The sequence below is a fragment of the Trachurus japonicus genome, chromosome 3 (assembly GCF_045865225.1).
Source record: "Trachurus japonicus isolate A0001 chromosome 3, Traja_1.0".
NCBI lineage: Eukaryota > Metazoa > Chordata > Actinopteri > Carangiformes > Carangidae > Trachurus > Trachurus japonicus.
The window spans coordinates 30,162,045-30,185,304 of record NC_140909.1 but is presented as its reverse complement, the minus strand read 5'-3'; the positions used below and the strand labels follow the sequence as shown (position 1 = coordinate 30,185,304).

The window sequence follows — 23,260 nt, the reverse complement described above, 5'->3', positions numbered from 1 at the left end:
ATGCATTAGATACAGATGCAAATTAGCTTAAAGCTATAATCTGGTATAGTGCATCAAATGGCAACATTTATGTTTTAACTGTACATTGTCCCTTTTAAATAAATTAAAATTGAAATAGAACGTTGATGTCATGTGTAACTGGCAAACAGTAAAACGTAAGGTTGGAGCGAGAGCAGGCAGTGTGAGTTCTACACCTACTGGCCAGGAGGAATTAAACTTGTAGCTATCACCTTTAATATTTTCAACTAAAACACATGTTTGCAATTTTCTATTTATTATGAATTATTGTGAATTAAGTTTTTAAGGTTTTCAAAACATGTTTTGGTAAATGACTTGTATAAATGGCACCTACGGTAGGCTACTTACCTCCTTTTGAATTCCCCTTAAGCAGAACATTTTCTTTTCTGTGCCTTTAAAAGCACCATCAACATTTTTAAAGAGCTCATTAAACTTCTCTTTAACTCGAGCCTTTTTTAGGTTTCATGTCTCCTTAGAAACGGTGAAACAATACTTTGTCTTTGTCCTTGAATGACCTGGGAAGTCTTAGAAACAATCTTTAAAAGCATGCTTCCAGTAGGTTATAATTCAGGTCCTCCTCCTAAACCCTCTGTTGCTAGGCGATAGAACTTTAACCCCTTCCCCCCATTGTGAGGGTTAAAAGGCTGCAGAGCTAACCTTCACATAAAATGACAACGCAACCTTTCAGGGATGAAGCAGCAAGGGGAAATGGAGCATGAACACCAGCACTGTCTTTGTTCTTTTTGGTAATGATCATAATCCACATGACAGAAGCATCAGTCCAGTCCAGAAAGGGGTCAAATTACAGTGGACATAAATATTCACACACTGTGCAGTCATAAAGCTGAAATTTAAAGGAGAACTATGCAAGTGTGGTCGCTTTTCTGCTGTGTTGCTAACCCTTCTTCTGGCCATGTGTCTTTGGTAATAATGATAATAATAGGCTACATTTTATTTGGTGGCGCCTTTCTTAAAGGACCATTCTGGGCAAATTCAACTCAGGGCTGTATTTTCCTAGTATTTTAGGTCTAAAAGAAGGAATCTGAAGATTTTCAGTTTAATTGCTCCTGTTTTGCGCTAGTTGCGTCTGTCCCCGCATCGCCACGGCAGCAATGAATGGGAGCGGATGCAAGTTCCGCTGCTTAGGCTGTTTACATCCCTCAAAGCCGCAATTTTTTTCCACAGACAGCGTCAGATGGCTACTCAAACATGCACCGAGAAGTTTATTTACTTCAAGCAAGCCGACATGTTTGTAAAACTAGATCTAATTCAAAGTTTCCCGGAGTCTTGCGCGAGACCCAAGTTGCCGTGCACGGTGTGTTCGTGCAGTGGGAGCTTCCGTTTGTGTCATAAACACAGGACTTGCATCCGCTCCCATTCATTGCTGCCGTGGCGATGCGGGGACAGACACAACTAGTGCAAAACAGGAGCAATTAAACTGAAAATCTTCAGATTCCTTCTTTTAGACCTAAAATGTTAGGAAAATACAGCCCCTAGTTGAATTTGCCCGGAATTGTCCTTTAACACCCAAGGTTACCTTACATGAGGTTGAAGTAGGGACCAAACAGCCGTCGATGAGAATACTGAGGGGGTGGAATTTGGAGAGAGATGATTTTGATCCAATGAGAATAAATTCACTTTTATTGCCATTGAGTTTGAGCTTGTTGTTTGACATCCAGTTTGTGATGGTTTGCAGGCAGTCCATAAGGGCAGTAGGTGGTGATGTAGTGTCTGGTTTGATGGTGATGTAGATTTGGGTGTCTTTAGCATAACAGTGGAAGTGGATACCAAAATGACAGGAGATATTGCCAAGAGGGAGGATATAGATGATAAAGAGTAGGGGACCGAGGACAGACACCATGAGGGAGATTTGTTTACAATGACGCCGGCGAGAAATCAATAAATAGAGAGGTACATAAAGTTATATATCACATGTGATGTTATGACGTGTATATTTGTGTAGTTTAATCTGTCATAAACAAGAGATTATGGGTTACGGGGCGTGTTTGTGTCACGGTGCGGAGACAAGAGCTGGGACACCAGATCAGTGGTACTGATCTTGCAAAGTTGTTTTTTTAGCCAAGAGACGCTACGTGGAAGCAGAGAGCCTCCATTCTCCCTTGTAACAAGTTACATGTCATTTATTTAACCATCTCAATTACAAAACAAACAACAATAGAAAAATAAACCCAGACAGTTGGCAGTTCACCTGTGTAATTTGAAAGAACAAAAAAAAAAGTCTTCACATCGGTTCTTATCGTGCAACACAGTGATACAGATACTGAGAAAGACTCAATTAAATCAACCGGTTGATTAATTCTTGAGTCCAAATAAACCCCAAAATCATTTTTGGCACAACACCTTCAAAGAAAAGTGCGCTGTCAGATTCTCTAACACTGTTACAGTACACAGTATTGTAAATATTTGATGTAATATCAAGTGGTTATTTGATTGTAAATCAGATTATCTTGTGTCCACTCTCTGACTCCTTAGAATATGAAGTTGTTAAAGCCCCGGCAGCAAATATTGAACCAGTGCTGGAACTAAGTTGTTCTTGCAGTTATTGAATTGAATTAACTTTATTGATCCCCCAAGGAGGGAAATCTGTACAGTAGATGCAGAAATTGCACAGCAGTCCTCTTCCTCTGCAGATTTCCCTCTGAGTGATTGTCAATCGTCAGCTTTTTTGAAGAAATGATTCCTTTTTTGATTTGCAATCATACCGAGTGCTGACGTTTCTGCTCATTCAGAAATCGTCTCGATGTGGCTGATTTGCATATGAACACCTGTTGATCACCAATAATGTTTAAGCAGGTGGACTCTGAAATAAAACTGATTAGTTATTGTACCTGATCAGATGAGATGTTTTTCTTTTCTTTTCTTTTCTAGACACTGACAGATCTGGGTCAGACCATTGTACATTTTACCTCTAGATAGATCAGATATGATTGGCCTGACATGTGTGATTTATCATTTCCATTTCACAAGGTTTTCATCGTTATGAGCCTGTAGAGCAGGAGAAAAGATATGCATCAATCATGTGCCCTGAAGGCTGTTTATCACTTTTGACATCTGTCATTGATCTAACACACACACACACACACACACACACACAGTCAGACACACCGATACACACATGCTCACAACTGGCATCAATCAAACTCAAACTGGCTTCACAAGCTGTCACATCAGTGATAGAAAGAAGTGAGAGGACCACAGAGATTATCTCCACTGAATGAACAAGCTCATCACCGCCTGTCATCTTCGACCTTTCACCTCCTCCACACAGGAAAAAACCCAGTAAACATATTTTCCTCTTCTCACTCGTTTCTTGTTGAGAATATGTTAAAACATTCGCTCATAGTGTAAATGACACCTGTTTTCCTCGGAAGTCTAGGTTCATACTGTATATGTATGATTTATCTGCAGTCTCAATTTATAAATATTATACAGTCATATAGTATATACATAATAGTTATATATTGTACATATGTATAGTTATATTATTTTAAGTTGATATTCCACTTTTTTATTCCACATTGTATACTTTACCTGTTAACCATGTAAAACCTGTTATTCCACGGCTCTATTAATAGTCCAGTCATTTTATGAGAAAAGGTTAAACAAATTGCAACAGAAGCAAACTCAACTGATTTTGTATCCTCAACATGTCCTGAGTGAGGGAAAAAAAGCCCCGAAGAATCCCATCAGGGGAAAGTTTAGAAAAACACCCAAACATATCCCATTTATACGCATATAAAAAAAAATGTTCACGTGTATAGGGTAAAATTTTTAACCTTTAGATATCTCCATGAAAATTACTGAGTTGATTACTTACATTAAGACAAACAAAAAATGTATTACAAGTTTTTTGAAATTCTTTGTTAACATGAGCAAATTTGCATAAATGTGTATAAATTTGCATAAATTCCACCGTTTTGACGGCACATGTATATATAAAGTTGCTGTGGTGGTACCGGCATGAAAATTGGAATGAGTTGACTCCATCGGTCAACCGACAAGTTGACCACTTTAAATTTCAAGATGACTGCAATTTTTCAAGACAGCCACATCCTTAGTAGAGCAGGTATATACATGCTCCGTCTCTATTAATGCTCATGGGTAGCCTTTGGTTCCATTCCTTTTTTAACTGTAATATCATATTACAGTTAAAAAATGTCTTGTTCAATCTTGTAAACATATTATATGTTAATAAGATTGAACAAGACATTTTCACCTGCTCTACTCAATGTTTAGATCAGGTGTTGTATGTATGCAAATTAGCCATACGTAATTGGATTATGCACTGTTGGCTCATGTCATACCTGCTCTACTAAGGATGTGGCTGTCTTGAAAAATTGCATTCATCTTGAAATTTAAAGTGGTCAACTTGTCGGTTGACCGATGGAGTCAACTCATTCCAGTTTTCATGCCGGTACCACCACAGCAACTTCATATATACATGTGCCGTCAAAACGGTGGAATTTATGCAAATTTATACACATTTATGCAAATTTGCTCATGTTAACAAAGAATTTCAAAAAACTTGTAATACATTTTTTGTTTGTCTTAATGTCAGTAATCAACTCAGTAATTTTCATGGAGATATCTAAAGGTTAAAAATTTTACCCTATACACGTGAAAATTTTTTTTTATATGCGTATAAATGGGATATGTTTGGGTGTTTTTCTAAACTTTCCCCTAATGGGATTCTTCGGGGCTTTTTTTCCCTCACTCAGGACATGTTGAGGATACAAAATCAGTTGAGTTTGCTTCTGTTGCAATTTGTTTAACGTTGACCCCTTTTTTGGCCTAAAATTACTGGACTATAAATACTTTGTTCTGATTGGTCAATCACTGAATTCTAAGGTCTGTTATTTCTGTAAAACAAACCATTGCTAGGGATACTACTTTGATCGGCTCTGACAATTGTTACCTGGCTTTTTCATTAGGCTACTGCTTCGGAAAAATGTGTGTACATACAGCGTGTGCGTATGCAGTGTTGGGCAAGCTACTTGGAAAATGTAGTGAGCTAAGCTACAAGTTACTCTACATGAAATGAAGCTTCACTACACTAAAGCTACCCACCAGAGAAATGTAGCAAGCTACGCTACAATAAAATGACAAAAGTAGCTTAGCTACATCAAAGCTATTTTTTTTTTTTTTTTTTTTTTTTTTTTACATCAAACCAACTTAATTCCAAGTAGGGGTGCACCGAATGGCATTTTTTTGGCCGAAGCCGAATACCGAATAAAATCAAAACGCTTGGCCGAATAACCGAATAATACCGAATACCGAAAGTGGTTTTAAAGTTGTTGTTTTTTTATTTTTTTTAATAGGGCCTACTGGATAAATTAAATATTTTTTTAGACTTAATTTTCAAAGAATTATTGACTATTCTGACAGTTTTTGAATATGCCAGTTGCCGTTGCTCATCAAAAAAGCACAAGGCATCATTCATTTAGGCCTATATCGTCCCATTGTGAGTGAAAGATCTATGCAAGTACATTCCAAAAAAACCCAAGTGTCTTTTAAAACAGTGGTTCCTAACCTTTCTTGGTCAGATTTTTTTTTAATTCATCAATTAGGCTACTAGACATTACAGGCGACCTCATTTGAATTTCAAGCGACCCCACGTGGGGTCCCGACCCCAAGGTTGGGAAACACTGTTTTAAAAGCTGTCGGCCGCGGACGGAGTGGGCGACATGCTGGGACGAGGAGCTTTCGTTTTAACTGCTGCAGCCGTCTCTCCCTCTCGTAGCCTACTCAGCATGCTGTTCAGGGTGTTTGGTTTGATTCATTAAAAGGCGCGTTCCTACAGGAACGGTCCCCTCACTCAGCCTCTCAGTGGCCGTGTCTCCGCTGCAGACAGGACGCACTGGGCTCTTGGAGCGACGTGCAACGGTGCGCGCGGTCGCTGTGCAGCGATAAAGTTGTCTAGCTCATAGTCCAGCTACGGCTCTGATTCACGAACTTAACTATCCCTCCTCCTCTGTCACCTGCTGCGTGCCGCGCCGCTGCAGCAGACGGGCATCAACAGATACGTACATGACATCACATGGAAGCGGTGCATTTAAGGTCTAGAAATGCCTGGGGAAATGTAGCTTCTGTGGACGCTACCGCGCTACTGATCAATAAAATAGCTTAACTACTGAAAAGCTATTTGATGTAGAAAACAGCGACGCTACGACCACGCTACTGAGAAATGTAGTTAAGTTACTAATGCCGCTACTTGTAACGACGCTACTGCCCAACACTGTGCGTATGTACTACAGCATGTTGAGGTCGTTCTCAGAAAGACACAGGAACTGTATGGTTACTGTACCTGAATATTTGATTATTTATTGCAAGTCATATCGTCATCACAATGCTGAACAGTGTCATCGCATATCAGACATTTTCCTGATTTCGTGCAGGCCTAATTGTTATACTTTACGCTGTCCCTTGCATATAGTATCTATAGTGTGTGTCTATATGTTCTAATCTATGTGATACTTACAATAACTGAGCAGGAGCAGGGAAAACTGTGATGTTACTGAAAACACTTCCTGTCATCAAGTCAGATCTTGTTGCGAGGTGAAGGTGAAGTGGTCATGACAGGAGCAAAGTGCAAAGCGACTTACTATACTACGTATGAAGAGACAAAGTCAATGTCAGGAGTGAAACTAGCAGTTTGTGTTGCTTCTGTTATTATTTTTTTCTTGTTTGTGTGTAATTTTAACCATGGCAACAAAGATTGTCAGTGTTGAGAAGGTGCTTAGCTCAAAACAAATCATGATATTGGTGATATTGCATGTTATTATAACCATGACACACGTGACGAATGTAAGTGATTGTGGAAAGCTGTGGTTTCAAATGTGTAGGGTGTGTGGTCTCAGTGATCAGTCTGTTCCCAGCTGTAGCTCTTACTGTAAGTTAAGAATCAGTTATTAATAAAGCTACAGTCAGTAGGAAGTGAGACTCTCTGAAAAAACCCTTTCTTATGAGCATTGATGGATCAAGGCAAAAAAATGTGTTTGAGTCTCATTGTCTGTCGTGTGCGACCACCAGCCACCGTGCCGTTCACAGGTCGAGCAAAAAAAAGTGTGTGAAACAGACTGATGAAAGAGCCGAGCAAATCATGAGAGAGAGTTAATGACTTTTCAGCAGCTCCGTTTTCACGACTTCCAGAGACACACTGTCCCCACAGTTCCTGTATCAGTGTCACAGGTAACCTTTACCTGCCGGCTCATTTACCATGTGTAACTCAGGGATCACTGGTTGGATGCTGCCTTCGCTAACACAACAGAGGCTGTTGTTGGTCTTGTTACAGTAATTGAGTGAAGGCTCCTTCATTAGGATAAAGAGCTCTGAGGTGGTTCTGCTGTGATGATGGACAGCTGCCTGACTCAAATTAGTTTGGAGCCAAAAGGTCTTTGAATTTGGAAACATCTCTGAATCGATGACACACACACATACACAGCTCTTTTGTGTTTTTTGTTTTCCTCTCCTCAGAATGGTAATGGCCATCTCCTAAATGTCTGATTTGAATGAATTTTCTTTCTATTCTTCGACTAAAGCAGATCTAATCTTCTACTTCATCCTCATGAAAACCAACAAAACAAGACAGTTTTTCTTTCTTTTCTTTTTTCTTTTTGTTAGTGGTTCACTTTATAGCTAATGAGTCTCCTTTCCTCAGGTTACATACAGTAGATAGAAACCAGACTCTTCTCTAACAGTAACTTTAATTAGCATCTAATGTCAACCTTAGTTTGAAACATAATCAGAAATCATGTCCCTCCTCCACGTTTTCTTGTGTGTTTTTTGAAATAAACAAAGTTTTCTGTCTCTGAGATAAATCAACCAGTAAGAAATAATTAGAGTCCCAGCAAACATGGCGGGCCGTGTATGCAGGAAGCCAGTGGGGGATCATACCCATGTTGCTGCTTTTGACCAGGAAGCCTGAAACTTAAAGGACAATTCCAGGCAGATTCAACTCGGGCCTGTATTTTCCTAACATTTTAGGTCTAAAAGAAGGAATCTGAAGATTTTCAGTTTAATCGCTCCTGTTTTGCGGTAGTTGTGTCTGTCCCTGCATCGCCACGGCAGCAATGAATGGGAGCGGATGCAAGTTCCGCTGCTTAGGCTGTTTACATCCCTCAACGCTGCAATTTTTTTCCACAGACAGCGTCAGATGGCAACTCAAACATGCACCCAGAAGTTTATTTACTTCAAGCAAGTCAAGAGTTGATATTCCTGTGTTTATGACACAAACGGTAGCTCCCACTGCACCTTAACACACCGCGCACAGCAACTTGGGTCTCGCACGAGACTCCGGGAGACTTTGAATTAGATCTAGTTTTACAAACATGGCTTGCTAGAAGTAAATAAACTTCTCGGTGCATGTTTGAGTCACCATCTGACGCTGTCTGTGGAAAAAAAATACGGCTTTGAGGGATGTAAACAGCCTAAGCAGCGGAACTTGTGTCTGCTCCCATTCATTGCTGCCGTGGCGATGCGGGGACAGACACAACTACCGCAAAACAGGAGCGATTAAACTGAAAATCTTCAGATTCCTTCTTTTAGACCTAAAATGTTAGGAAAATACAGCCCCGAGTTGAATCTGCCTGGAATTGTCATTTAAAGCTGCCTGTGTTGTGACCTCACAGGTAAAGCTTCTCCCTGTCATGTGAACCAATGCAACCTCTGACAGCGTGTACTGTGGAGCAGGGGCTTCATGGTGTGGTAATACTCCCTCCGGGTGATAACCTGATGACATGTTATCAATCACCGCAGACATTTTACAGGAAAATACGTGTCAGTTCAATATCTGTAGATTAGAATGTTTTCAGCAGATGCTGCCGCCACCATCAGATCAAAGTTTGCAGATCGTCTCATTCGTCTTATCAGGTTCCCTCCGGCCACCAATTCATCCGCCATTGTCTTTGTTGTGTCACGTGAAAACACTCTCCTACTCTGTGAACTAACTCCGCTCTGCTGCTGCTGCAGGGAACAGACACACTCAGGTTATAAATACATTAATAACTAATATTTTACGAATAAGAGTTTTTATTTGATGGATGTGGTCGTTCCCGCTGACACACTTACACAAACTAAATGGGTTTTATCTGTATGAAAATATTTCAAAATGACAGTGGGGCAGTGGACAGGTTACGCAATAGGTGTGCATGTCCAAATAGTGGTAACCATGGAAACCCTATGGAAATAGCACATTGTCTGTAGCCGTCTACACCTCAACAGTGGAGTTAGCAATGGTAAGGATTTAAGTGTACAGATTTTAGATTTAGTGGAGTTACAAACTCCAGCATTGCCACATTTCAATTGTTTTAAATCTATATTATAAAATGTATGGATTGCCTGACCTAGGTTTAAGTTGATATTCAACTATACTGTAATATTTCTTTCCATCATTCAAAAAAAAAAAAAAAAAAAAATCTGTGTTTTTGCTCAGTCAGGCGCTCGTTACAGTGTATGTGACAAATAAAACTCTAAGCAGCTGTTTATTGGCAATAACCCCAGGCGATGATATTTAGGCTGGAGTTGGCTGGGGATGGATACAGCATTGTATTGCAATATTTTCTGTGGCAATATTATATCATGGCCACCAAGTATTGATCCTTTGTTATAGGCTATAATTTGAGAATATAAATGGAATGTTCTTTGTAACAGGAATAATGGAGCACTTATCGCAATAACACTGCATCTTGGCTTGGGTATCGTTATAATGTGTTACTGTGGGGTTCTGTTGTCTAACGTCACAGCAGTATGTGTTCACTCTGTACTGAACCAGTAACTCTCAGTCAAAAATGTTCATGTCGTAGACATCACCTAAAAGGTTTAGCATCAGAACACATGAAGTGAAGCAGTGACTGCTTTGAATGCAACACATGCAAACCCTCACTTGACTGTTTAAAGAGCCATTAAAAGACTGTACTGACCAAGACTTTAATGCAACTTTATATAAAACACTGAGTGTCTTTATTGTCTTTTAATGGCTCCCAGCACTAATTCACTGTGTCAGTCCTACAGGTGTTCACTGTAGCCTGAACCCACTCCCGTCACAGACGTTTACACTGAATACTTTACCATTTCTCTCTCTCTCTCTCTCTCTCTCTCTCTCTCTCTCTCTCTCTCTCTCTCTCTCTCTTCGTCTTTCTCTCCCTCACTCTCTCCCATACACTGACGCACATGCTCAACTCATGCAAATCAAAGCAAATTGCAGTGTTCATTAATGAACTCTGCATACTCTCTTAGGTACCTCAAGACTCAGAAAGTCTTTTCATCTTTTCAATTACGCACTGAATGAAGTGAAGGACTGGTGTGGAGGGAAAATGAGTCCAGGGATGACTCGAAATGGCCTGAATACAATGGACATACCTTTGTGAGTGTGAGTGTGAGTGTGAGTGTGAGTGTGAGTGTGAGTGTGTGCATTAAAGTAGAGGTGGCAAAAAAAGAAAGAAAAGAAGCAGCCCCTCTCTCTCTCTGTCTGGCACAGAGTGTCAGACCTTCACACATTTACTTTCAGACAGTAGCCTGAGACAGTGAAGGCACCGAGAGCCAGTGAGAGGTTTTCCTGACTCAATGGTGTCACACATTAGAAAAACCGATAGATGTCACCGTGTGCTGCTGCAAAATCAGGTTAATGAGGCTCATCTGGACTGGTGCAATCTCCTGAAAACTGTCAGTTAGTCAGTCAGCAGCTGAACCAAAGTCTGACCGAGCCACGTGGTTGCATCAGATCTTTCACCGCATGGGCAGCTTTTTGCCAGAAATCTTTAATATTTCTAAAACTTGATCACATCTTATAAATAATGATTATATCTCTTTTAATTCCCTCCAATGAAAAACACCTCGCAGCTCACACTGCAAATATCACTACACATAATCCTCTTATTTCAAATTCTTCATTCAAACACAATTAAGCTTTTACTAAGACGTAAATGATCAGTATTTATGGTTTCCCATGCAACAACAAGTCCTCAGGCATGTCTGTTCAGTTATGTTGTTGTTGGGAGTGAATTGGCAATGAATGAATTAGCATGCTAATCAGCTGATAATTATCACTTCATGTGACAAGAGGGGATTATTTGTTTTTGATTGGCTTTTTTGTTAACGGTGAAATGCAGCATTAGGATTCATGATGGAGGCCGGGCAGTGGAAGTTAACCCCCCACCCCCCTCCCCCCTCCCCAGGGTGCGAGCGTGAGAGATGTGTCTCATTAATGTATTTCCTCTGACAATCACACCACAGCTTGTAAGTCAGTATGTGTTTGTGTTGGTGTGTGTGTGATGATCATGTTGACATATGTTATGACGGATGACGGATGTTGGTTCGGACGATGATATGAAGTCAGTGGTTCCTTAGCTAACAAATAATTCAATTTCCTGTCCCACAGCTACAGTATATCTTACTAAGCAGTGTGTTTCAAGCTTGAACACAAACCTCACAAAGTGGCACACGGAACAAATTCACCTTTTTTCCTTCCTTTCTCTTTAAAAGTGAGGGAGACCCGACCTCACTATTCCCAGTGGAAACAACGAGCCTGTTTGCATTATGTAGAAACTGTCAACAGCAAGTGCAGCTATTGGTTGCTACAAGCCATTAGGTCAAATGAATGCCTTCTCAGTTATTGCTATTTGTTTTGTGGTAAATGAGCTAATTAAATGTGTTTATGCTGTAGGTGCATGTATGCACACATACACACACTCCAGACCACAAGTGTGTTTACAGTATAATCGACCACATGATGACTGAAGAAGCATGAAAATGAAAGAAAATGGTTAATTTTACATCATGACTATTGCAGCGGGAAGTCAAATGGAAATGTGCGAAAAGAAGTGGCTTTTCAAAGTGGTGTGAAAACTAGCAATTTTCTGAATTCCTCATTAAAGCAAGTCACATGTTGAGTTTCTATCTATGCTCACTTTTTGTTCACTGCTTCTTTGTTACACTGCGGAGTCGATGTTGTCATCAGGAGAAGCAGCAGAGGAGAAAATCCACCTACTGCACATCTCACTGAACGCTGATGGAAACACACACCTTTATCTGTTGTCATCTGAAAACATTTTCATCAGTGCTGCTGTCCATTTTCTGGACAGTGCCGTGACAAGCGCCTCAGCTAATGGACACACACACAAAACACACAGCTCAGCCTGGATTGTTTCAGCCTTGTCTGGTCTCCATTGGTTTTCTGATTGCAGAGTTTCACCTTTATCAAAACAAGCACTTCAGTGTTCTCCTGCTGGAAAGTGATGGGCAGATCAGCTCCTCTCACTGTTGATGAAAAAGTACGATGGTGTTTGTCCTGTAACTAGACCAAACGTGTCGACAATACTGGTCACATGTCCAGCTGGACTCAGATATTCCGAGGACTGATCAAGGTGGACTTGTGTGGTCTTGCTTCATGCACACTGATTTGTTATGTCACTTGTGATAGCATGGCTGCTCTCAGTTTGTAATGGTGTTTTACGTATTTTAAATTTTATTTTTTTAAAAAAACAGAGATGCTCAACATATGCAGAACTGCAGCTGACAATTATTTCTGTGGTGAAGTCACGCGACTCTGATTCTCTTGAATAACTCAGTCATGGTAAAATAATCCAGGCCCTGGTGACTTTGTGAAGTTTGGCTTTTCTGCTTGGAAGAAAACTTCCAACAGCTCTGTTGATGCTAGTTAGTAACATAAACTGTATAAAAAAGGGTTAGTAAGTAATAATGGTTCTGGGATTAGACCTCTGGTTCTCTGGTTTAGTATGTGTTGATTGGCTCTTAATTTACCTCTGTGTGTTAATTGTTTATGTCTATTTGTTGTCCATGACCTGTCCCGGGTGTGAGCCATCCTCGCCCTATGTTAGCTGGGATTGGCTCCACCTCAGCAGATCAACAGTCCAGCTGATTGATAAACTAATCAATTCATCAGCTTTGATAGTTTGAGCTCTAAACCTGTGTCTCTACATTAATTAGTTTAGCTGTGTTTTGATACACGGTGAGTTGAGAATGTTATGTCTTTTATCGAGTGTTTAAATGTCATTTATTTATTCTGTTCACTTTATATCAAACTTGTGGTTTATAGAGACTAAAGTAGCTCCAGACAATATCAATTCAAACATTGTAATGGATGGAACTTATTGATTCCTCTTCCTCTTCCTGATCCTACAGTGGGCGGTCCTTATCCATCTCTGAATCACTATGGTTCAGTGGGTTCTTGCTTTGCTCTTTTGCTTCAGACCTTAGACAACTTGCTTCTCTGCGTGATTCTGCATTTCACTTCAAAATATGTAAAGTAGTTGAAGCTTTGTATGTCCATTCTTCTATGTCACTGTGTTTAGGTCAAATATCTGCAGGGACACCACCACTGGATATGTAATTAACAGGTTCCTGCATGTCTCTCATGAGGAAACCATTTGAATTTAAAGAAAGAATTAATCAGATTTTCAGGTTTAAAAAAAACCCCAAACATTTTAATTCCATCCAGGTTGAGCCGTGACCAATGAGACGTTGGTGAGGGATGCTTCATTTGCTCATCCATAAATCACACTGACGTCTCACCTGATTGGGAACAGTGGGTCCTGTGGTTGTGCAGCGCAGCTGCCTGCAGGTGCAGTTTCCCTCCTGCAGAAGTTGTTGTGCTCACAGACAGTTTAACTGTAATGAAGCAGAACCTGCTACTCGGTGCCACTCGCTCCTCTGGGAGTTTCCTGAAGCGCACGCTGCAGGGTGGAGGAGGATAAACCAACAAACTAACAAGCAGCATCTTGGGTTGCTCTCTGAAGCGACAAAAGGGTTTCTAATGGGAGCAAAGGGAATTCTTAAATTTGAATGCTTCTTCTCTGTAATGAACTGTTGGAGTTTTGCGAGAGTCTGACCTTTTCTCTCCCTCCTTGTCTGTCCCAGCTGAATCCAGCGGGCCTGCTGACTATGCCCCGGAGCCCCACCTCCAGTGAGGATGAGATGGCCCAGAGCTTTTCAGACTACTCCGACGACTGTGCCTCTGACAGCTCCCGTGAGGAAACCATTTACGAGACCATAAGGGCCACCGCCGAGCCGTCGCAGCACCGCATGGACGACATTCACACCAACTCGATGGTCATCCGCGTTCTCATCCCAGACCTGCAGCAGACGGTGAGGATCTGATGGGGGGGTTTCAGTGTGTCAGCATGTGAGTGTGTGGGAGTGAGTGTGAGATATGAAGTGGATACAGGGCCGTTGTATAGGGGAGAAAGGTGATGATAACTCTAGGGGCCCAGCGCCCAGTGGGGCCCATAAAAAACCCCTGTAGTCTAATCTTTGTATGACTGATTTATTCTGCGTAAGACCCTGACTAATACTCATAGTACACTGTAAAAACTCAACATCTTTCCAAGAATATTCGTCTTATTTCTTGTCCAAATGTCTAATTTCTAGTCAAAACTAATCTCTTTCCACTTAAAATAAGACTTATTACCTAAAAATTAACTTGTTTTTAGATAATTTTCACTTAAATTCACAATAAATAGAAAAATCTGCCAGTGAAAGTAGGTTTTTTGTGCTTGTAATAAGGAAGAAAAACTTGCTCCACTATCAGATTTTTTCTACTTATTCCAAGTGAAAATCTGCTTGAAAGAAGTAAAAAGTGTCTAAAAACAAGCTACTTTTAATATGATGTGTCTTATTTTAAGTATAATGAGATTTGTTTTGACTAGAAATTACATTTTTGACTAGAAATAAGACAAATATTCTTGCTAAGATACTTGAGTTTTTGCAGTGTAATGCTGCATTAGCATCAAAACAAAGAAGACTAAATAAAAAACGATAATACATACGTAGTCTAAGAAAAAAAAAGGAAAAGTTAGGGGGAGGGGCCCACTTTAGTATTCTTTAAGGGGGCCCAGAATTCCTAGCAACAGCCCTGAGTTGATATGATATGAACTGGTTGACTTCTGCCTATTGATTATCCTCTGAGAATTAGTGAAGGTGTATTTGACACTTCTTTGTGTTAACTCAAGCAGAACACTGTGTTGTTCGGTGCCGTGGCCCAGAGAGAGATCAACACTCTGCTTGCTTCAGAAAACACCTGCAAAGATATACACCTTCATCGATCTGACAATACACACTGCAAATTCTCACAACACAACACAACACAACACAACACAACACAACACAACACAACACAACACAACACAACACAACACAACACAACACAACACAACACAACACAACACAACACAACACAACACAACACAACACAGGGACACTACAAAGTGGTGGCGACAGCTGGCACACGCAAAAACATTATTTAATACTTTGAAGCTTTTCAAGTCAAAAACACTGAGCAACAAGTGCACATGGATTAAGAAATATGATTATAAAACATCCATGCAAGTGTGTCCCAGCTTGGTTCTATAGTTTTAAAAACACCTCTGTCGTGATTAGCGATAGGTCATTTCAATATCAAGTACTCCAACAACCAATACTCCATTACTCAATTTCTCCTTTCATGTAAATATATTTTTACCATAAAGACATCAGTGTTCAGCCATCTGTCTTTTCTACCAAGCCTACTGTTTGTCTTTGTATTTCTATGATCCGCCAGTTTAACATCACATATTGTGAACTGCATGTTATCTTTTGTCTTACTGTAATATTCCCAGACATCACTTTTCCTGGTCACAGCTGTTATGTTTCACAGTAACTCTAACTGAGTTGTTCTTTTGTAGCCAAAAACAATACATGCCCTGGTATACATGTCGTGAAATGTAGCCTACCATTCCACAACTAGTATATACGAATAATGACATCAATAACAAACACCCGAGTACTTCAACACTAAAAAAAATTTCCCAGTCCGGGATCAATGAATATTTAATCTTATATCTTTTCCTGTCTCGTTTAGTTGTGTTTTTCTTTATTTATATCATACCTTTAAAAATAAGTGTTTACAAAAGGTTTGACATTAAAGCAGTAGCACACAAGAATGATGGCAAAAGAACCCAAACAACAATGACATAACCTGTAAAGGACCAAGCAACAGGCAGGCTGGCTGGACAGGCCTCACTCCGCTGTCCCCCCTGTGACCTCTCATCCAGATGTATCATGCTCTGCAGTGTGATTGTCAACAAACAGCTGCATCTCTGTAACAGATGTTAAAGGGCCTCGCACTGACCCACATGTGCTGCAACACTCTGCTCACTCAGCCCACGAGTTCACCGTCGCCTCGGAGAAGTGATTATTTTTAACTGCTCTTCCAAAGAAACGTCTTTACCCAGGCTGCAGATAAAAGAAAACACTTGGTGAGATAAACAGCACTGAGGCTTTTTGGATGAGATTTTAAAACTCACAGGAGAAGAGATGTGGGAAAGATGCAAAGAGATTTAACTAATGATGAAGTACAAAGACCCTCGTGCGTAGATTACCATCAATTTCAATCTCATTTTAATTTAAAAGTATTCAGATATCATGGGCAGAACCAAGGTTTTGTTTGAGATTGTGCTGTAACCACTGAGTGAAGGGATGTAAAAATCCATTCATCTATAAATAATGATGCAAGATTTACCTTTTAAGCAAAGCTTTCAGAGGAGGCATGCATATTAATTACCTGCGTGAGGCTAATAGGCTCGTTACAGCAGTGACCTGTCAGTCATCTCCGCTTTGACGGTAAGCCTTTAAAATGAAAAGGAGCTCTGACCAACAGGATCCACGTGGTGTCTTTTCTCCAGTCACGTGGTGGTGTGAGTGATGAGTGGGCGGCTGACAGATATACAGACCTGTGTGTGGGTTATGGTGAGTTTTGAGGGGGTGGGTGGTATTAATGTGACTGCTTTCAGGGAAATGAGTGTAAATAACTGTGAGGTGGACACAGCAGCAGTTTTCACATAACAGCAGGGACAGTCAGTCGTGTGGGCGCACCACGGTTCAATAACACAAGATGGAGCCTCACTATTGATCAGTGAAATGTGTGAGGATCAGCTGTGGCCTTCAGAAAACTGAATCTGACTGTGTGGTGGAATACTTTGGGACAGTTTATAGCAGACGACAAGATAATAAACTGTGGAAGCCCAGAGGGGAAAGTAAATGAATGGAGGAGCTTGTTCTAATTGTCCCCCTGTTTTCCATTAATATGTAAATGAGTGGAAGGTAGGTGAGTAGCAGAAAGTAAATGATGCATAATTAATTTTATTCTTAGTCCCAGAACCCATATCTCCACAAAAAAGGTGCAACTAAAAAAGATTTCTGTTTGGTTTCCTCACAGATTGTAGTATTTAGAGTCTCATGCATGTATAAGTAAAAAAAAGTGGATTTAGCTTTAGAATAAATACTGGAGAAGCTACCAACACATCTACAGCTCATTAAGGTCTTGTTTCGTCTCTTTACAAAGCAAATTTAATTAAGACACAACAGGCAGTAGAGAAACAAGTCTGTTCATTTCTTATTACTTGTGTCACATGGTGTCTCCACCCGTGGGAAGTGTTTGTCCACACCCCACCAATGTGAGAAGTGAAGGGGATCACAGGTTATCACAGATACTTTTGCTCCGTAGACACTGAAATAAGGCAGCCAATTTTCAGGAGGCGACAGATCCTCTAAACAGTTTGAAATCAACATGACATGTTTTTTTAGGAGCCACAGACTTGGAGAAATTGAACTTTTTCGTGACCTTCTACTGACTCAGAAACAAAGTCTTGCAAGATCTCAGAACATTTCTCCTTGGTTTAGGTTTCACCACTGCAGACAACACTTTCCAAACCCAGAAGTTTATATTGGAAACCATGAATTTAAGACCTAAACTGAGATAAAACTAGTTATTGCCTCAGGGTTCAGGGTTCAGTCCTGGGTCCATTGCTGTTTCTTTTATATATTAACGACATATGTTTGGTTTCTAAATCCCTGAAATGTATTTTATTTGCTGATGACACAACTGTGTTCTGTAGTGGGGATCATTTGGGGCAGCTTCTGGATATGGTAGAGAAGGAGCTACAGAAATTCAAAGAATGGTTTGACTTAAATAAATTATCACTCCATCTCGGTAAAACTAAGTGTATCATATTTGGAAAAAAGCCCAGGAATTCAAGCAGAAACTTAACAATAAATGATGCAGAAATTGAATTTGTACCTGAAACCAAATTTCTTGGCGCTATCGTTGATGATAAATTAAATTGGAAATCACTCATACATTATGTCAAATCCAAAATGTCAAAATCCATTGCAATTCTTTATAAAGCCCAAGCTTTCCTCTCTCAACAATCACTAGTCACATTATATTATTCATTAATTGCCCCTTATATGACATATTGCATTGAGGTCTGGGGAAACACATACAGAACAAATACAAATTCTATTTTTTTATTGCAAAAAAAGGCTATAAGAATCATCAGTAATAAACCTTTCCGTGAGCCAACCAACTCACTATTTAGTCGCCTGAACATTTTGAAATTCAGGGACTTAGTTGATTACATTACAATACAAACCATGTACAAAGCAAAAAATAAACTTCTTCCTCAAGATATTCAGAATCTGTTTAAAATGAAGGATTCCAGTTATAACCTGAGAAGACCACTATTATTTGAGAAACCAAAGACTCGAACTACTGTAAAAAATCACTGTCTTTCTGTTAGAGGGGTTAACATCTGGAATAATTGTCCTGAAAATATTAAATTATGCTGTACTCTAGTCAGCTTTAAAAAACTTTATAAGAACAACATAATTTCTCGTTACAGTATGGAAAATTAAGTTCAATGATTTTGTACTATTTTGGGTTATGCGCTGTGTACAATTCTTTATTTTGTTGTGATCAGAAATTTAAGTGTACTGATTAATTTCAAATGTCTGTGATCTGATTCTATTGTATTAATGCGTATATATATATATTTTTTATTTTATTTTAATTTTTTAAGGTAAAAGGGGTAGGGGTATATAAGCTTTGGCTTCATGCTACACACTTTCGGTTACTGTATATATATACCAAAATAAATAAATTCATTCATTCATTATCAAGGAGGGATCCCTCCTCTGTTGCTCACCCTGAGGTTTCTCCGATTTTTCCCTGTTAAAAGGGTTTTCCATGGAGTTTTTCCTCAGTCGATGTGAGGGTCTAAGGACAGAGGATGTTGTTACGATGCCATGTAAAGCCCTTTGAGACAAACTGTTTGTAAAAACGGGCTATACAAATAAAATTGCCTTGCCTTGCCTTGCCTTGCCTGAAGTGTTTTTGGAGGGAAAACAGATTGTTGACTGGTACAGTATGATCTTGCTCTGGGTTGATGACATGTTAAACCAGAGAATAAAAAAATGGAGCTGCTCTGGTTTTGTCTGCCACACATGAATAACTCTCATTAGCTGCTAAATGCTTCACCCTTTCTGCAGTTGAATTTGCTAACTGTTAGCTGTTAGCTGTTAGCTGTTAGCGTAGGAAGTTGGCTGTGAGCTGCTGTTCCTGGACTGATAAGTCTCAACCAAACAGTAAATATTCTTAAAACTAAACTTTGAGCTAAAAGCGAAACGTTTTTTGCAGAGCTGCAAGTTAGAAAATTATTCTCTTTGGTTTGTGCTGCTTTAAGTGAATCCTTTAATGTTACAGCCTTTTGATTAATGTTTATGTGGATAATGAGAAATACTTTAATAAAGAAATATGCTTGTTGGAGATTTCACTGAATATGAAACAGCTGACCTCCACACACTTGTTTCCGTTCTCCCTCCTCATCCATTGTGGTGCAGCCAACTGGAAGCTGCTGCCTGTTTCTCATCAGTTGCTCATGTATATGATGGTGCAACACTGGACACATAAAGTATTTGCATTTTAATGATGCCACACTTGTTTCATACATTTTCATGAGCTGGAGCTTGACGGCCTTGCCGAACTAACAAGGGACCGGAATAAAAATAATCCCTCGGCCAGATTAACGGGAAAACTAAAAACATTTAACATCCATTCTGCCACTTTATTCTATTTGCTATCGACGTGTCAAGCTGGAAGTTTATTTATGGATATGTGAATGTTTTATATGTTTTATTAATCTTAACAGTGGAAATGATTAATGTTTTATTTACATAGCAGTCCCATGCACTCATGAGGTTCACACTGTTGCTCTTAATGAAGCCCCAGGTGTGCTACATTTACAGTAGAAAGCACAGCATGGTGTACAACTGCAGAGAGACAGCCACACTGCATACTGCATCCCCGTTGCCCATATATGCACTGTGGCTGATAATGGATATTGCTTTAGTGTCATTCACACAGACAGTTTGGATATAAAGGTTTATCATCAAAGACCAGCAGTGCGAACTGTAACTCCCCGTGGATGAGCAGCCAGAGGTGCCGCCTATGTCGGTACAGTAGTTTCATCTTTCGCTCATGCAGCTTTGTTCTGTAGTGCTTTGTTTGATGTGTGTGTGTGTGTGTGTGTGTGTGTGTGTCCCTGGGGACTGAGAGCTGCTCCAGATAGCTTTACACTGGATGTCCATGAAGGTATAGTGAGCAAGAGCATTTCCCCATCATGTGCTGGCAGAACAAAATAGAAGGACATAAGAAGAAGGAGGAGGAAGGGAGCGGAGCGGAGCGGAAGCGAAGCAGGAAGTTGGCATTGGCAGTAGCTTGGCAGAGCTGTTCCTGTAGCAGCCACCAAATGCCCCACCCCTCCTCTCTCCTGGGGTTCCCTCCTTCATTCCAACCCTCTATCCCATTTTGTTCATTTCAAATTTCTATTTCTTCACTCAACACATCTTCATTAAACTCCGTCCCGCTGAGGCTTACATGAAGTTAACATGCAGCTATTAGCAGCCGTTTCACAGCACTTTGTAGTCACTTTGCAAAACTGTTTCGTAACGTCCTGAATCTGAGCAGAGTGAAGGGGCAACGTGTGAGTTGAGTGTAATCCAGAGGGTTTAGGTCCACAAGGTACGGTGTCGACCCACGGATGAACTCATGACCCTTTGATGTAATTAGCTCGGTGCTGCTAACTCCAGCGACACAAGGTATGTGTGTGTGTGTGTGTGTGTTCACATGTGCACTAAGCTCTCTCACATGTATGCACTAATGCCTCTGATTTCACATTCATCACTGAGCATTCAGTTGTGCCACTTGATCACATGATTGTGTCACACAGTCCACTTTGAAATCAAACTCAGATGAATAATTCAAGCGCACAAAAATGCACAGCAGCACATGCATTTATGTGCGTGTGCGTGCATGTGCGTGCATGCACCTACGCTGCAGCTCCAGCTCCAGCTCCAGCTCCAGCTCCAGCTCAGCTTCTGCAGTGAGAGCATGTCCTAGAAAGGAAAAATGATTGACTATTTTTGTGTGATGTCAGTCTTTATGACCCTGACCCTGAGTCCTACCCTCTGCTATGCTGACTGTATGGGGCAACTGGCTGGATCGGTGAGACTCCATAGAGGTGGTAGTGAAAGTCAGCATTGCCCACATCCACAGTTGTGAGCATGAGACCTACAGTAGCTTGAAAAATACCAGAATGTCTCTCTAGGGAGGCAGTGAGTGAGGTTTCCAGCTCATGCTGAGGTGACACAGAAATGGAAACAGTCTCGGCTCCATCCTCTGTGGTCCAAGCTTTCGAAGCAACAGCCTGTGGAAAACTAGCTCATCTTGTTTAACCTCAAGTCAGCCATTGTGTGCAACCTCTGAATCATTGGCCAGAAAAGATGGCGTCTCCATCTGGATATAAGAGCCATGCACTGGCATCAACAATCTGAAGATTGCAGAAGAGCCAAAGAACAGAAAAGTATGTGGCGAGAGGAAAGATGGCTGCACTATACTTCCCCAGTCCCCATCGACTGCGCTCAGAAAACAGTCAGAGCCAATCAGTAGAGAGGTTCAGAGCCTCCTCTCTTCTGGTTGGCTGACACCGACCTGTTGTTGCTAGAGCTCCAGAGAGAAGCCTGAGAGAGGAGGTAAAAAATTAAACTGAGATGGTTTTTGACAATTTAGTGTGGAGCTGGAGGCCGGAAGTAATTATCTTAGCTTAGCATGAGGTCTGTGAAGACAGGCAAACAAGTAGCTTGGAACTGTCCAAACACCCCTCAGACAAGTAACAGTGTGTATGTTGATTTTGATTTTTCAGAACCATAAACTAACAAATATGTAAAAAAGTTGTAGTTGTGTTTTTTCCTTTCTTTGTGTGGCAAAGATGAGTGTTCAATTAAATTGCATTTTAAGAGTTTAGCAGGCTTCTACTTCTTGTCCCTTACACAGCATATTTCTAAATCTCAGAGGCTTTGCCTTATGACCTGTTAATCTGCGTAGCCACAGTTTTGAGATTAAAAGTCTCCTTAAAAATGCCACATTTAGAGCTAAAACTACTGCAGTAGAATTGAGGAGCTAAAACCACCAAAGAATCAGTGTAGACGTTTATCCGTAGAAGGATGTATTTTAACTATTTATGCTCTTATTTTGCCGCTGATTGGGTTGTATGCTTGTATGCTTTAATTTAGTCACAGAAACAACCTCTTGTACATGTACTATTATCACTGCTCCAGTACTTTTAAAACTACTGTACCAGGTTCGCTGGAGGCTCCATACACATTATTTAAGTTGAACTTGTGTCGAGGACTCAATCGAGGGCAGCAATAATAGAAGCTGATGGAAATTTGCCACTTTAATAAAGCAGAAGAGGAAAAGAAGGCTGTATCAGTCCAAACAGCCACTGCCAGATGCCAGACATCTGCTTCTGTATACCTTCTACTCTTCATCTCCCCATCCCTTCCTCTCCTCTCCTCTCCTCTGCCCACTCCACGCCAGGCGAGAGGATTACGGTTAGGCTGAGTTCACAGAATGCTCATCCCTTCAGCCTTTATTACAGACGCAGAACTGCTATCGCCGGCTGAGCAGCACATCCAGCTGTAAACACTCACAGACCCTTCCCTGAATGCTGCGGCACACGGCCCATAATCCCCTCTGATTCAGGCGAGGCCATAAATCTTGCATTGTATGTGTTTTTTTTTTCTGCTCCAAGTAAGCTGGAGCTGGCGAAGAGCAGGGGGCAAAGGGGTCGGGTCAATTACCTCCACAGTGAGGGCAGTGGGCCTGTTCAGCATTCAACACTAACAATTAAACAATAAAAATGCTTGGCAGTCTGGCACCACAGCCCTGGTTCAGTTGTAGTAACTGGGACAGGGTTTGTGTTATTAAAGGACCAGTTTGGATGTGTGTGACCGATTTCGATTGGGCACCATTGTTCTCTGCTTCTATTCTAATCCTCTCATCAGTTTGAGGTCCCAACCTATTTGCATCTGTCAATCAAAAGTTTGAAGGCCA

At 40.6% G+C, this 23,260-nt stretch overlaps 1 protein-coding gene across 4 annotated transcripts in view; it reads left to right on the top strand.

The window, feature by feature from the left end:
- Positions 1-23,260, top strand: part of LOC146990132 (SH3 and multiple ankyrin repeat domains protein 2-like) — a 233,315-nt gene that overhangs the window by 76,702 nt on the left and 133,353 nt on the right. For all 4 annotated transcript variants that reach the window (XR_015035061.1, XR_015035060.1, XR_015035058.1 and 1 more), the window contains exon 3: positions 13,912-14,139. Coding sequence is in view for 1 of the 4 variants with exons in the window: in XM_085769271.1 (XP_085625397.1) it covers positions 13,912-14,139 (228 nt within the window). In the remaining 3 variants the exon portion in view is untranslated. The remainder of the gene's footprint in view (positions 1-13,911; positions 14,140-23,260) is intronic.